Here is a 14,752-nt window from a genome sequence, read left to right on the forward strand (position 1 = left end):
GGGGTACAGAAAATCATTACCAAGAATCAGTCATGCTGCCACACAACATAGTGGAATGTATGAATTGGCTCAGTGTACCCATGCATGAGGGGCTGCAGGACATGCTGCCTGCAGTAGCTGGGGACAGGATGTTACAGGGTGCTGGAGTCTGTCCATAAACAGGAATTCTGCACATAACTAATTCTATTCCTCCATCTGGTACCAATCGAGATCTCTGCTGGAACACCAGGGCCAGTAACACCAGTTACCAGCAATGCTTTTCAAGAAGGCTGGGTACCAGATGGACAGAACCAGGGAAATGAGAAAATGATCGCAGCTCTCTTCAGTCTTTTCTCAACTAGTTTATTTGGTTTACAGAAGACAAAGTAGAAAACAAAAGAATTAAACTGTCTGTGAAGGTAAGTCAGTAGGAGGTGTACACTGAGGCAGGGAGGTTTAAATTGGACAAGAAAAAAAGAAACGAACAAACAACAATCCCAACCTTTCCAACTGGTATGAAATGTTTTAAGTTGGATAAAACATTTGCCAGGATAGTCCTCCTTGACTGGGAGCTGATGCAGGTGCTGTGTAAAAGCCCCCAGCAGATCTGTGTCCACAACTCTGTTTCCAGGTACAGGGCAAGCAAGGGTTTTTGTCATTATCAGCACTCTGCTGTTCATGCTCCTGTGGCACACCAAACAACCACTGTCTAAAAGCTGATTCCATAAATACTCTATGTGAATTTCATACTGTACTGTGGAAGAGTTACGCTTTGGTGTTTGATGGGTGTTCTGGTACCACTTCTGAATTCCATTACAAGGTTTGCATACTTCACTGGTGAAAACACACAGTTAATAACCACATACATTGCACACAATCCCGTGACAAATTTTATCCAGGAGGAAAACATCTTAAAGGTGAGGAGCAGAAGTAATACACATGCTCCAGGTTATGCAGGACAGGGTTCTCTAAACCAACACCATACCAGTTACAGAGCAGATGTGCTTTAAATTGATTCTACAGCTTGAAGAAAGTCGAGTATTTAATCCTGCTCAACCTACACCAGCAATAACTACACTATAACTACAGATCTACAGAGAAAATACATTTTTGTGCTAATGACTGGTGGTAACGACCAGGATAAAGTGGAGAGATGACCCAGACCTGTTTCAAAGGAGACCTCAAATAATATAAAACAATTGCCAATTGTTTTAAGCTCTGCTAAGGTAAAAAAACAAACCAGAACAAAAACATAATAACAGATCTGCCAAAGACAGCTGGGCTCCACCCTCAGTTATCCAGCACTCACTGCATTTGTGGAAGACTGCTTAGTGATGGGGACATAGGATGCACACAACAGTTTTACTGGAAGAAGGAAATAAAATTAATGCATTTGGACTTAAATTCCATCTGTCCCCTGACCACACTCGCCCACTTTCATCAGCAGGCCATAGGGTTTATTAACGTGTCAGAATGCAAACTGTTTTATATGAACGTCTTTGCCCCCCACAACATGTACTTTGGTAAAAATCCTCCCTTACGACTTCACAAAAGCACAGCTGATAACTTACTACAACTAAGGAAGATCACCCAAAATCATATATTATCACAAGTACTAAAACTGAACTCAGTCCAATATAAAATGGCCAGAATAATAAAAAAAATAAAATCATATAAATAGTCATATATACACTTTGGTTACCAACTCTGTGGTTGACGGTTCTACAGGGAGCTGTAACCTGTCAGTGCAAGTCACCTGTCCAACTATTAGAAAGAGAAAGATCAGAACGCACCACAGTTAATGATCAGAATCATGCTGCTCTTCTCTAACCTGGAGAAGAGAATTTCAGCATCTCCTGGCTTGTCAGCCACACTGGCAATGGTGTCTCAAATGTTCCAGCAGCAAGAAAACAGAACTTCCTGCCTGCTGAAGGTTCTGGCTAGCACCACTTCTGTGCAAATCACATACACTGGTTTGGCACTGCCACCCAGCGCGATTCTCAGTCTTACTTCTAGCGCATAAATGTAGCATGAGCATTTTCCCAACAGGCAAATGGAAAATAGAAAATAACAACAAAGAAGTGCTATGGACAGTCTAGAACAAAGACAGATGCAGAAGCTCAGAAGAATAAACAGGGTAGCCAAGAGGTGGGTCTGCAGCTTGCACAGTGAGGTTTCTCAGAAGAACTGGGTGTGCCTGGATGCTGTAGCGTTCTTCATCATCGTTCGTGGCATACAGCAGCTCCCAGGACAGATTTGCCCACTGACCTCGGACAGCTTCATCATTAAGCTTTCCCACTTGTACTAACAGTTCCTGGAGAGTGAGGACTCGCCCAGTGTAAATTCCCTTCAAAAACAAACATCAAAACGTTCATTATTTTCTCCAAGGAGTCACACAAGCACCTCAGTTACAAAGCACTGAACGAGGCTCTGAAGCACTGGGACATCTCATGCTATGAGCACTGGCTCTCTAAAATGGCAAAGTGCATCAGCTAGTCTTCCTGATTCAACTCTTCCATTCTGGAACATAACCAGCAAACATGACAGCATCTGAAGAACAATGCCTTGCTATTTTCAGCAATGGTGAAGTCAGCTCCTGTCTAGCACAATTTGGTGGCACAGCCTACATCTTTTGGAACAAAACAAAACAAGAAAAACCAAAAAACACACACAAAACACGTACAAACGAAACACCAGACAAACCACAAAATAGTGGAAAAGAAAACCAAGCTTTGACACCGCTTGCTATGATTCTTCTTACCATATTTCGATCATGCCCCAAAGAAAAAAGGTATGGCTTTTCTTGGAGAACTGCTTGCTGCCACTCAAGATCTGACACCAGCCCGATGTACCAGTCGTTTTCATATTCTTCTAGATAGTTAACGAGTTCTTTGAAGTTCTCAACTGGACCCAGGCTTGCTTTGTCAACCATGAGTTTAAAAGTGTATCTGAAAGGTACAGAAAGACACACAGTAAGTACTGCTGCAAAGGAGGGGAGGAAGAAAGCCTCTTAGGCAGTACTAACTTTGTCAGTTACTTCTTGACAGCTGAGTAACTAGCAGTTAGTGAGCATATGCTTTTAGCTCACCCAGACGTAAAGCACATTAGCTGAAACATCTTTCATTCACCTCAAACACTGTTACCCTGTCTGCTAAAAGGAAGTGCCAAACATTTCACTCCATCGCAATTCTCCCAGGTGATGTGGACAGTGAAAATGGGTCGAATTTCAAGAGTTGGAGGCAGCTGCAAGCAGGGAATGAATAAAGAAGGAGACTCCATACTACAGGCTTTGTGGCCTTGGCACACAGGCAGTATTTAGGTAGAAAGAAGCTACAAATACCTTTAAATGAGATGGTTTTAAAGTGAACTAATCTTTGCAGACTTTCAAAGTTCAGTATTCCCTATGTCATTTTTCAAATCTGAGAGAGCATTTTGCATTTACCTGAATGCTTTTAATGCAAGTTGGAACAGCTCTGGTTTGCCAGTTAGCCAGTCCAAGCCTACAGACCAAGGAATACCACCAGTGTAGGCTCTGAACACATGGCTCGGGGCAGGCACCGTGTTATCCAGTCCAAACAGACCAAAACAACACGACAATACACCATGGACGTATAAGTCTTGTAAAGCTTTATCTTTCATAAGGTCATCGAGTAAATTGGAAGGCTTGTCTTTCAGGTGAAAAAAGTCCAGCTGACTCAAAATGAAGTGGTACCATTCTTCTGGAAACTTCTGCCTCATTTCATGGACTTTGGAAGGAGGCACTGGGGCTGTTCTCCATTCTTCAGGGATGCTCAATAGCTCTGAGTAAGAGCAGCTAAACTCAACCCGAGGTAAAACTTCCTGCTGTTTTCCTTTGTCTACAGCAGGAAGCCCAAGCACAACAGCCCTGTGTAATTTATCTTCTGGCAACATTTCCTGCAGGACACCTTGGCTCTGTGTTTCTACAGATCCTGGAATAGACAGATGCACTTTTGGTGTCATTCCCAAATGCCGAGGTTCTTTTCTGTCTCTCATTCTGCCCCTGGGTTCGAGATCAAAAACATCACTATCATCAGTCCAGTCCTCAACTGTATCAACACTAACGCTCTCTTCGTCCCTCAGGGCCCTGGGTGCTCCTACTGCACCACTGTGCTGCTTTCCTGCAAACGGTCCTTTCTTGTTCCTGTCTGCACTGCCCAGGGTTTCCCGTGCTTTTGATTTTTTATAACAATACTGGACAAGCATCCATACAAGCACTTTAATGAAATCATCTTTTAGATGCTTTAAATTCTCATGGGAGTCAATTATTCCAGATAACACATTTCTGGCATCAGAATACAGTCTCACAGGTAGAACGGTACAAGGAGTCAAAATGTGTCCAAAATGGTGATTGAGAGAGAGAATCTTTGCGTGCTCTTGATGTTCAAAGGCCATTTCAAAAATCTCATCCACCCTGTGAGCTTCAGCAGCATGACAAGATGTTTCCTGCAGCTCCAGTCCCTACAGCAGAAATGCAAACAATTTAGTTTTAGTTTTTACCAGTCCTTATCCTCTGTTTTATACAACAACATTTTTCCCAACAAAAGAAGATGTGCTCCATTATCAGAGTATTTTCAGAGAGGAGCTGCCTATAAATCTAACCAGACACTCACTACACTGTTAGGCACAGATAAGTGACTTTAGAAGAAGCCAAGCATTTGCCTCATGCAAATGTCTACCAGCTAATAAAAACATGACAAGATGAAAATAAATAATTTTACACCTGCTTGGCATGTCAGCTGCAAGACTAGTTAATGCAGATGGAACACTCATCTTAAAAAACTGACTGTAACAGCAGGTAAATCAGTTATGTGTTCAACAGCAATGCAGCAAAATCTCTACATGGTTCTAAAACATTCAAAAGTAAATCTCAAGTTAAGTAAAGCATGCAGTTACCTTAATATTAACACCACAGTAAGTGAAGCCTTTTTCCAGCACCAATATCCACATTAGTCTATCCTGAAAACGGCACAAATAATGTGATCCAGGTAGAGAGAGACCTAAACAAGAAAAAAGAAAAAAGCCAAACCAACCGCTGTGTTACTGTAGCATTCTATCAGTGAAAGCCTTTTCCACATGCCAGCTAAGAAACTCAATTGCAAACACAAAACATGAACATAACAATTAATTATACCTGGCTAATTAGTACCCTAGGACCTTAAAGGAACTAGCTGCAAAGCCTGACCTTGTAGTTGTCCTGCTATCTTCGAAAAAGCTGTAGAAAATTGTGAAATCCTTACAGAACTGCATGACTGCAGTATTCACACTGAACAAGGATTAACTCCGCCCTCAACTGCCTTCATAGTCTTCTGTGATTGAAGATCACCTTTAGCTGCATTTCCAAGTGCACAGGTTCCATCAATGGAGATACAAATGGAGATACATCATGGAGATATAGAATTCTTGAGACTGTGGAATACAGTGAAGAATCATCATCTAGCATATGGGTATCTCAGTGGCCCTGCTTACTGGAGTACAAAGCTAAGGGAACAAGAAAATTCTCACTCAATGGAAGTCGGTACCTATACTCCCAGTTCCTAAATTAATTTGTCTGTATTATAGTGATTAAAGAAGTATTACTCAGGATACAAAATACAGAGCTTAAATCATTCTGCTAGGTTGGGAGTGGCTGTTGATTCTCTTGAGGGCTGAGAGGGGTTGCAGAGGGATCTACACAAAGTGGAGGGCTGGGCAATCACCAACTGCACGAGGTTTAACAAGAGCAAGAAAAATAATCAGCTGTTGGAAGTTTGACATCACCAAAAATAGTCAGGAAAAATGAACTGAAATTTGAAAATTAAGTTCTGAACAACATCAGATCACAGATCAAAGTCATTAATGCTCAAAAATCCCACAATGTGGTGACGACTGTAAGAATTACACAGCTTATTCCCAAACACACACGTTCTATTTCTCTCTTTTAACCTATTTCAGTAAAAGAGGCAACGCCAAACTTCCTTCCAACTGGTGGTTATCGTGTATTTAAGTTACAACCACTGCCACCTCCTCACACATTGGTGCTGTTTGAAAGCCTGATGAGGTACCTCTGCAGCAGTTTATGACTTGCTTCTGCTCTCACTCACATCCAAGTGATCACTCACTTCCATGGAGAATTTCAGTTTTAGAAAGTTGTAAGATGGAATCAGTGAAACCAAGCATTAAGCGGCAGTTAAAATTTAAGTAACCTTTTCTATCCCAGTGAACTAATGAAGTGCATTTTCTTGCTAACATTTTGCAAAGACTGCAACATTTTTCTTACTAGCTGTTAAAGCTACTAAAACTTCTTTACATAAAAAGTACGGCTTTAAATTAAAATGGAGACACACAAAGTGGAACATTTTCATATTTTAACTCATCTGAGAACACAACATTTTTTCTTGCTTGAGGACATTCATTCACAGATTTTCCCATTAAAGAGAAGACACTTTTTCCATCAAGACTAGTGTTTAAATTATTTAAGCTGAAGTATACATGCCACCAAAACCACAATGGCCACAGAGAAATATACAATACACACACAGAGGCTGATGGACTGGACAGTTAAATGTCTCACTTCTTTAGAGGAAAATAGCTTTTTTTTTTTTAAATATCTCTCTAACTGTATTCAGTCTTCACTAGATAGAGTGATTAACTTCCACCCTCTTTAAATATCAGTCCAACTTTTCTAGTTGTAAACCATAAGCCACAGACTTCTGAAAATGTTTGTCCTTTGTCACAGGGTAACGAGCTTTTGATTATTTATGCTATACAGAGACTGCTCATCTAGAAAATGAGCTTGCAATTTCAAGTTATTCTGTCTCCAGCTGGGAAAAACAGCAGCATTTCTTCCCTTTTATTTATATAAACCTGTGAAACACCCAGCAACACGTTCATCTCAGGCTTTAAGATGAGAAGTGTTGTGGCAACCCTACAAGGTATGACATTAAGTCTCATCAACTGGTTCTGGTCTCAACTGCTAATGCTAGTTAGGTGACACCATATACCTTAATGGACATTCCATCCATATTCATTTCACCTTATAACATAATCAAATTAGTAGAATCACCTTCTAGTCCCCTAATACTGGGATGGAAGAAGAGAAAGGCATGCACATATACAAACACAAAGAGCAGTCTGACACCTCCTTCTCTCCACTGTCAAGAGAACTCCTCAATTCACTGTCTCTATATAGGTGGGATGAATTCATGCCATCTTTTTTTGTTCAGTACAGTAAGATCAAGACTGATACTGCATCACTGCCCCTTTGTTTCTGCTTATTTGCTTATTTTAAAGGCAACAAAGAGAAATATTTCCTTGAGAGAACCTAAGAAGTAGAGTGGCATGAGAAAGATGGGAAGTAATCAGTTTTTCCTCAAATGAAAAATCTCTGCTTAGATTTAATCTAAGCACTTGAGAAGTATTATCAACCAGATGCTGATTCTGCCATGCTGCAGCAAGATCACATTTCTCAAAGCATTAATTACATTCCATCGTGGTGGAGCTGCCATACCTACCTAAGCTACCAGCTGCTAATGCAGACTGCAGAGCAAGAGCCAGGCTTGGAACCATCTGCTGGTAGTACACCGTGTCAGAACAAACACATGCTGTAGCACCCACTGGTCCTGGCCAGCTTCGGATCGGCCTAGGAAAGCCAATCAGAAATACTGGCAGCGTGAAGAGAGGCAGCAGTGGAGAAGAAAGGAGCGCAGAGATGGCAATGAAGATCAGCAGGATTGGGAAGAAAACCACGTTCAACGTGATTAAGGTGGCAGCAGATTTACGACGCTGTTTTTTCTCTGTCCATGATGTCAACAGAATGGCTATGGCAAACTGCAGCTTTGAGGCAAACTGAAGCAGTCGATCCCGTAGGATACCAACCTGCAAGATACATATAACATGAGTATGTTTATCTGTATTTTCTATCACAGCACTGCTAAAACTGCCTTATCTAGAATAATTTTAAGAAAGTCAAGAGTGATTATCATTGACTTCTTCAGAGTGCATGTCTTAGTACACAGCTTTTTAGTCTCTGCTAGATCCTGAACTCTGTGCATGTCTCATAGGGGAGGGCAAGGAAATAGAGTTTAGATTACAACTAAATGCAAAAATATACATTATGACAATTACCAGCAATAGTCTGATTCCTGTATCAAGGCTCTTGTTCCACCACAGGTCTGGGTTGAACACCAACATTTGCACTACTGACACAATCACAATGTCCAGTAGGGCATTTTCTGTATTCTGCCATACCTAAAATAAAGGTATGTTAAAAGTACATTTTAAAAACGTGCTTAATTTTTCTTGACTTTCTTGACCTGGAATATTTCTGCCAAGTCATCTTAATAATTGAATAATGCTAAAGAGAATTTCTTAGGCTAACGTAATTAAACTTCAAATTACCATCCTAAATATTCTTGTGAATCCAATGGAAACAGAGACAGAATGAAGGTTTTGCAGCGACCGGTCTAGTGACAGGAATGCTATCATAGCAAATGGAGACACTGAAATGGAAACAAAAGAGTAATTGATTTCCTTTCAGAAACATGAAGTTTACAGTGGTAAGCAGTATTATTGCAGAGTAAAGTCTTAGTGAGAAAAGAGAATTCCTTCTTTCATTGTGACAAGCTCCTCTTTGTATTACATTGCCAAGACATCAAAGAACTAATGGCAATGCAAACATTTATGTCAGTGCTTGCTTTTCACTCATTATTACTTTCTTTGTTTCCCTGAGAAGGGAATATTTCTAGGTCAGTCCACTTCCCCAAACTGGAACTTCTTATGAAATTGAATGAACCTAGGTCAAATTTTGGTTCCCTCAAAGTAAACAAATTTGTCCCTAACCCCACCAGAAAGGAGAGTGTTCTGTTTGCTAGCAAATTCAGTAAACCTGAAGACTCTCGAATCACTTTAGATTCCAAAGACCTTTTTAAAAAAAAAAAATCAAGTTTTTTTGTTTTTTTTAAAGTGCATACTGATGTTTTAACTAAAATCCTTTAAGCAGGCCTTACTTCTCAAGCTGGAGTTTTAATATTCTCAAACTTTAAAGTTTATCCCTTAAAAAAAAATAAACTGGTAATCATTTTCAAATATTCGGAGCCCGTATTTTCTCAATGCAGAAAGAACAGCAAAGAACAACAAATAATTCCAGCTACTCGGTTTTTCTTAGTTCATTCACAGTCTTGCACATAAAGTAATTCTAGTGTTGTTTCAATCTTCCTACAATCATCATCTAACAAACAACAGATAGTGTGCATTCCTACCTAGTGTTAGTAAAATCCTCCTGACAACACCAACTTTCATTAGCCTTCTTTGCTTCTCCATGAATACAGTCACAGTCCTGATATCCTTGGGATAAAAGGGGTTTCGGAAGGTTCCAAACAAGTACACTCTCTGAATCTCTCTAAGAATCCACACAGTTACAAGTAATACCAGCAGAACGTAACTCACTACAGCCTGGGGACTGGCCTTGGAAAACGATGAAAAGCCTGCAAACTGATGCAGCAGGCTAGCTTCTGTGAGAGCAAGTGTCAGTACAGTCAAATAAAAAATCAACTCCCTCCACCCAAGCTGTATTCTAAGACCACTATGCATATCTTTAGATTTGCTGGAGGCTAAACGGCTGCTCATGGGGCGTTTGAAGGCAAAGCCAATCTCGCTTAGGTTAAGACTCAGTATGAACCCAAATCCAGTCATGAAGAGGATCGCACCGAGAGTGCTGGGAATGAAATACGATGCTATTGCTGTTCCAGCAGAAATGAGAAACATTACTAACAACCTGTGAAGGAGAAAATAAAAAAGATTTGCTTGAAAAGAAAAAGGTTATAAACAATATTGGTGTATTTTATCATTATATAAACAAAATTTACTTTGTGTTACTTGACATAGGTGAACCTCCTAGTCCAAACTCCAACAGTTGTTCCATTCCCCACAGAAAAAGTGCGTCAAGCGGGGGCAGAATTCCCATTGCCCACAAGAACGGCAGACAAAGAAATACGACGTGCAAAATCTGGTTTGCCTGCTCTAGAATGGGTGCGTTGACAGCAAACCTGGAAAGAAGAAACGCATTTGACTTTCGTGAAGGAAAATACAGCTGATGTGTGGGAAGGCTTTTTGCTCAACTAGTACAGTCCATCCAGAAGCATAAACACGACCTATTCAATCTACAAGACCTCAGCCTCTATCTTTCAAAATTGTAGTGATTTTGTACATAAAAGCATTTAAACCTTTCTGTAAAAACACAAAGATCAGTATTAGAAGTTGGCATAAATTCTAAGCCATCAGCAAGTTCATCAGCAAGCACACTGACAGGTGGACTGCTAAGGTACTGGATTTCCCTCTGCTTCCTAGTAAACAAATATGCCTGCCTCAAAGGAATGTTTTCAGGAATTTAAAGAACGTCTGAATTTTCTGTTCATGAGTTTATAGGGAACTATTTGGGGTCCAAGAGTGTTTGTGTAATTATCACATTGTAACTGAAAAAGCAACTAGGGTAAATTACATCTAAAAGTGCAAAACTAATCCAATCAAAAGCAAACACGCTTTTTTTAATAACGCATTTGAAGTACCTCTGTCACATGAACACATTTTCTAAGTGATATCACTACTGCTTGACAAGGAGAAAGCCTGTGTAAATACATCTAAAAGCAAATTAACACTGCAAAAGACAGTTTTAACTGTTTCTAACGTACAAGCTGCTCAGGGTCTTCCCAATTTACGTGACAAAATACAGCAATTTAAGAACAACCTTTTATACACAATGTAGAGCATCATTATTTGACATAACACTTCTCTGCCTTCTTTTGGACAACCTACAGTTGATTAATTTCCCTCAGAAGAATAATTGCACCTTTCTCATAAAAACACACAAAATAACTAGAGCTTTAATTAGGAAAATGCTGCATTAGGTTTACCTGTGTGCAAGATCCACTGCAATAAAGACAAAAATATAGAAAGGCCTCATCAGAGCGGTGATTTCGTAAGTGTCCAGCGCTTGGAAAGTAGCAGTCTCAGTAGCTGTATTTACGATTAACGAATACTCTGCTATACATACAGTCACCCATCCAAACACAAAGATCATAACAGTTCCTCCTATGTTGTTATACAGCAAGGTTATTCTGTTTGGCAGCAAGTACCAAGTTCCCAGCCCGCACAATACCCCTGCCAGAAGCGAATGGAATACAGTGTTGATAATGTACTTCTTGCCAGGAATAATAAATTTTATTGTCTCTGAACCTACACAGCTGGAAAATTCAAACTCATCTTCATCTGTTAGAGCATTCTGGATTTGCATTCTTTCTACTGTCACTGTTTTCTGTTTTGCATATAGATTTGCCATCTGAAGAATAAGCGCAGTGACAAACATCAGTCCTCCTGAAAGTGCTGCAGTATAATAGTCTTTCATAATGTCTAATTGGTACAGAAGCGTTCCTACTCCTCCCAAAACCCATGGCATCAAGAAAAGAATGATCTGATTCACATATACGTAAGGAGGGGCACAATAGCCCAGCTTAAAGCGGGGACCTCCCAGCACAGTCTGCGGAAAGCGCTTCAAGAAGAACTCCTGCTTGTAATCATTGAGCAGCGGTACATCTGGACCCATTCTTATTACTCAGGAATGCTGGATGAGTATCATTTTTCCTGTAAGAGAGCAGATAGAAGAAGGAGCAAACATTACTGAATCTTACTCAAAACCGAGACCGAGAGTTCTCTTCTCCTATTTTCATGTAGCTAATTCTAGCTGAATTTTAACAGTAGTACCAGAAACTGCCCTAACACGTCCAGAGATTTTGCTACTAGAATACAACTAGTAAGCAAACGCCAAGAATGTCAATAAGACCATTTTTAAAATTAAAGAATACGCTAACGATCCAAAGCTTTAGGCAGCAGATGATCCAACCTGTTACTGGGAAATGAGAAAACCACTCATCTCCACACCACAGTGTCTGCCTAAAAAGGATTCCTTTTTCACCTGGGCTAACTCCAAACACATCTTGCTATGGAACTCCAACTTCAATTAATCCTGTTACAGATCTCCATGGACAAACTGAAGAGTCACTGATTTGGGTGCATAATCAGGCATACAGTCACACCTGAAGTCCCAACAAAAATCAAAGCACTATGAAATAAACTGTAAAAAATTAGAAAAGCCTATTATTCCTATAACACCAGCATCTTTAGTGTCTTTCCAACATAGCTTTCTGCCTCCTAAAACATATAAAGGAAATGACACTGATAGTTTTCCATGCGCTGATCCTGCACAACTCACATCTTCCTCATGGCAGTGGGGAAAGCTGAAAGAAGGAGAAAACAGAACCACAGAATGGCCAGGGCTGGAAGGGACCTCAAGGATCGTGAATCTCCAACTCCCCTGCCACAGGCAGGGCCACCAAACTCCCCATTTAATACCAGCCCAGGCTGCCCAGGGCCCCATCCAACCTGGCCTTGAACACCCCTAGGGACGGGGCATCACAGCCTCTCTGGGCAGCTCTTCCAGCACCTCACCACTCTTAGAGTAAGAACTTTAAAACGCCTCTAAACCTTTACAGTGGATCACCATGTAAGAGCCAGTCACAAACACTGAGAAATAATGATGGTAACTCCAATATTCAAATATAATCTTACAAGACTGGTCACAAAAGCGAAAACCCACAGATGTTCTTGGGAGATGCTAACATGTACAAATACTTGAGGTAAGACATGGGGTACAATGGCACTTCTACTCCTCCCAAGAGCAGCACAAAGCATGCAATGGCAGAACTAATTCATTGATAAGAATGCTTCTTAAAAAGAGATGCTGGATTGCCTTGGAAGATGCAATTCTGCCTTCCTTCCACTGGATGTGCACAACCCGATGAAAGCCTACTAGACATCATTGTTGATACAGTGAAATACATTGACCACCATGGCGTTCCCACCTACTGTGATCCCTTCCTGTGATCCCTACATACCAAATCCTTTTAGGTGCATCTGAGCCCACTTCACTCCTCACATTTAATCACATACTAGCGGCAGAGGTAGCTGCTCATCATTCTCAGACTAAGAAGCAGTGCAAATGAGAGATTCTAAAGGCCATTTCTATGCACTAGCTCAACCAGAAGCTTGCTTTCAGGGAACACTACCCCAACACACACCCCAGTGAAACGTGGGGCCCTGCAGGCTTTCTTCAACCACTCTCCACCAACGCTGGATTATTTTTTCTTCCAAACTGTAAAAATTCCAAGCTAGAGGAAAGGAGAAGGCAGAAATCAGTCATAATGGAAAAGACACATGTTGACAATGGGGAGAGGAATTCACTGCAGTCAGCTCAAGGATGTGAAAACCTAACAGTGACGCACCCAATTAAAAACAATTTTCAAATGTCGTTTTAAAAGTTTACAGTTCAGCCAACCTCTTTTATAAGAATACTGCTTAAATGACCTGCATACACAAAAGTAACACTGCTCCCACAGTTAGGTGCAGCAGATTCATATGTATGTAAAGGACAGAAGACGAGCTTTCAAACAAAACCAAAGAAGAAAGTAGAACCAAAAGGTGCACCGTCCTCCTTTAAAAGCAGATCTTTAGCAGCCGTGACGTTCAGCTCTCTGTAAAAAGGGCTATTTCTGTTTCAAGGCTTTGTTTGCGTTGTGTCGATTTGTATTGCCAACCAAACGCTAACAAAACATCCCTCTTACAGCTTCTGTGTAAACAACAGACATCTTTGTGCGAGACGCAGAATCTACACACACAAACAATACAGCTCCACTTGGCCACCCTCCAAAAACCTACCAGGAGCCAGAAAAGGAAGAGAGTTTATTTATAAAGCCCAAGACTTAAGCTGAAGAAACGTGGAAATGCCCCCATCAGCAGTCCTGCCGGCTGCCAGCAGTCAGGTAACACCTCTCGGCTCCCACGAGGCGCTCACGCGTCTCGTTATTGCTGAGCCCTTAGCAACGGGGCTCCACGAGGCACCGACTGTTTACAGGACCTGGCTCCAGCACGCATTCCTATCATAGGGGCCTGGCCCAGCGCTGACAACCCTCCTGGTTACCCAAACAGTCCGCGGGACAACAGCTGCTCATCCCCGGCGGGGACCGAAGCGTCGTAGCGGCGCTACAGGGCTGCAGCGCCATCAGACCGCTCCACGCGTTCCACTCCGCCATCCGCGTCCGCACGGAGCGCTCAAGGCACCGCGCACGGGATGCCCCCTCCCACGTGCTGAAGTCCCCGTATTCCCGCGGGGAAAGCCGCGGCTCTGTGGCGGACGGCTCTGGCCCCGTGCCGGCGGTGGGGAGGTTTCTCCCCGTTGCCATCAGGCCTCGCCGAGCCACGGAGCCCGCAGATCAGATCGGCTCCTCCGAGCACCGCGGCGGCACCTACCTCGGGCCTGAGCTCCGAGCAGCTCGGGGAGAAGGGGAACGGGGCCGAGCCTGCGGCAGGAGGAGGAGGACGGTGGAGCGCTGCCCCGCACCCCGGCCCCACCGGTTCCCTCAGGGGGCGTGAACGGTGCAGGCCGCGGCCCGGCGCTCCTCCCCACCGGCAGGGCGGGAAGAGCAGCAGGAGGAGGCGTTGGATAACGGATTCCGGCCTCGCGGCGGCGCCCCCTCCCTTCGCAGCCGCCGCCGCCATTTTGCCGCCTGAGGGAAACGGCCGCACGGCGCTGAGGGCGAAGCTCCGTCGGCAGCACCGTGTGCGTCTGCCGCCCCGAACTGCCGTCGTCCCGCTGTAAAACGAGACGTGAGGGCCCTGTCTAGCCGTGGCTCGCTGGCAGGCTCCCAAAGTGAAGAAAAAAGTGAAG

General features: G+C 42.5%; 1 protein-coding gene across 1 annotated transcript; it reads right to left on the reverse strand.

Moving 5' to 3' along the window:
* Nucleotides 1-326: 326 nt before the first annotated feature.
* PCNX4 (pecanex 4) lies at nucleotides 327-14,467 on the reverse strand. Its single transcript, XM_048947726.1, has 11 exons — nucleotides 14,335-14,467; nucleotides 10,887-11,613; nucleotides 9,843-10,022; nucleotides 9,237-9,751; nucleotides 8,377-8,477; nucleotides 8,104-8,226; nucleotides 7,491-7,854; nucleotides 4,894-4,997; nucleotides 3,422-4,458; nucleotides 2,741-2,927; nucleotides 327-2,326 (listed from the first exon to the last, which is right to left on the reverse strand). The coding sequence occupies exons 2-11, from the start codon at nucleotides 11,573-11,575 to the stop codon at nucleotides 2,075-2,077; spliced, it is 3,552 nt and encodes a 1,183-aa protein (XP_048803683.1). The 5' UTR covers nucleotides 11,576-11,613; nucleotides 14,335-14,467; the 3' UTR covers nucleotides 327-2,074.
* Nucleotides 14,468-14,752: the final 285 nt, after the last annotated feature.

The sequence above is a fragment of the Lagopus muta genome, chromosome 6, assembly GCF_023343835.1.
Source record: "Lagopus muta isolate bLagMut1 chromosome 6, bLagMut1 primary, whole genome shotgun sequence".
Taxonomy (NCBI): domain Eukaryota; kingdom Metazoa; phylum Chordata; class Aves; order Galliformes; family Phasianidae; genus Lagopus; species Lagopus muta.

Bases quoted from the DNA above. Each gene is read 5' to 3' on its own strand.
- PCNX4 (XM_048947726.1), bottom strand. From the start codon at position 11,575: ATGGGTCCAGATGTACCGCTGCTCAATGATTACAAGCAGGAGTTCTTC. The intron at 8,227-8,376 runs GTAATTTGAAGT...CCTTTATTTTAG, and splicing joins TCACAAGAATATTTAGGATG to GTATGGCAGAATACAGAAAA. The intron at 2,327-2,740 runs GTAAGAAGAATC...TTGTTTTTGAAG, and splicing joins TGGGGCATGATCGAAATATG to GGAATTTACACTGGGCGAGT.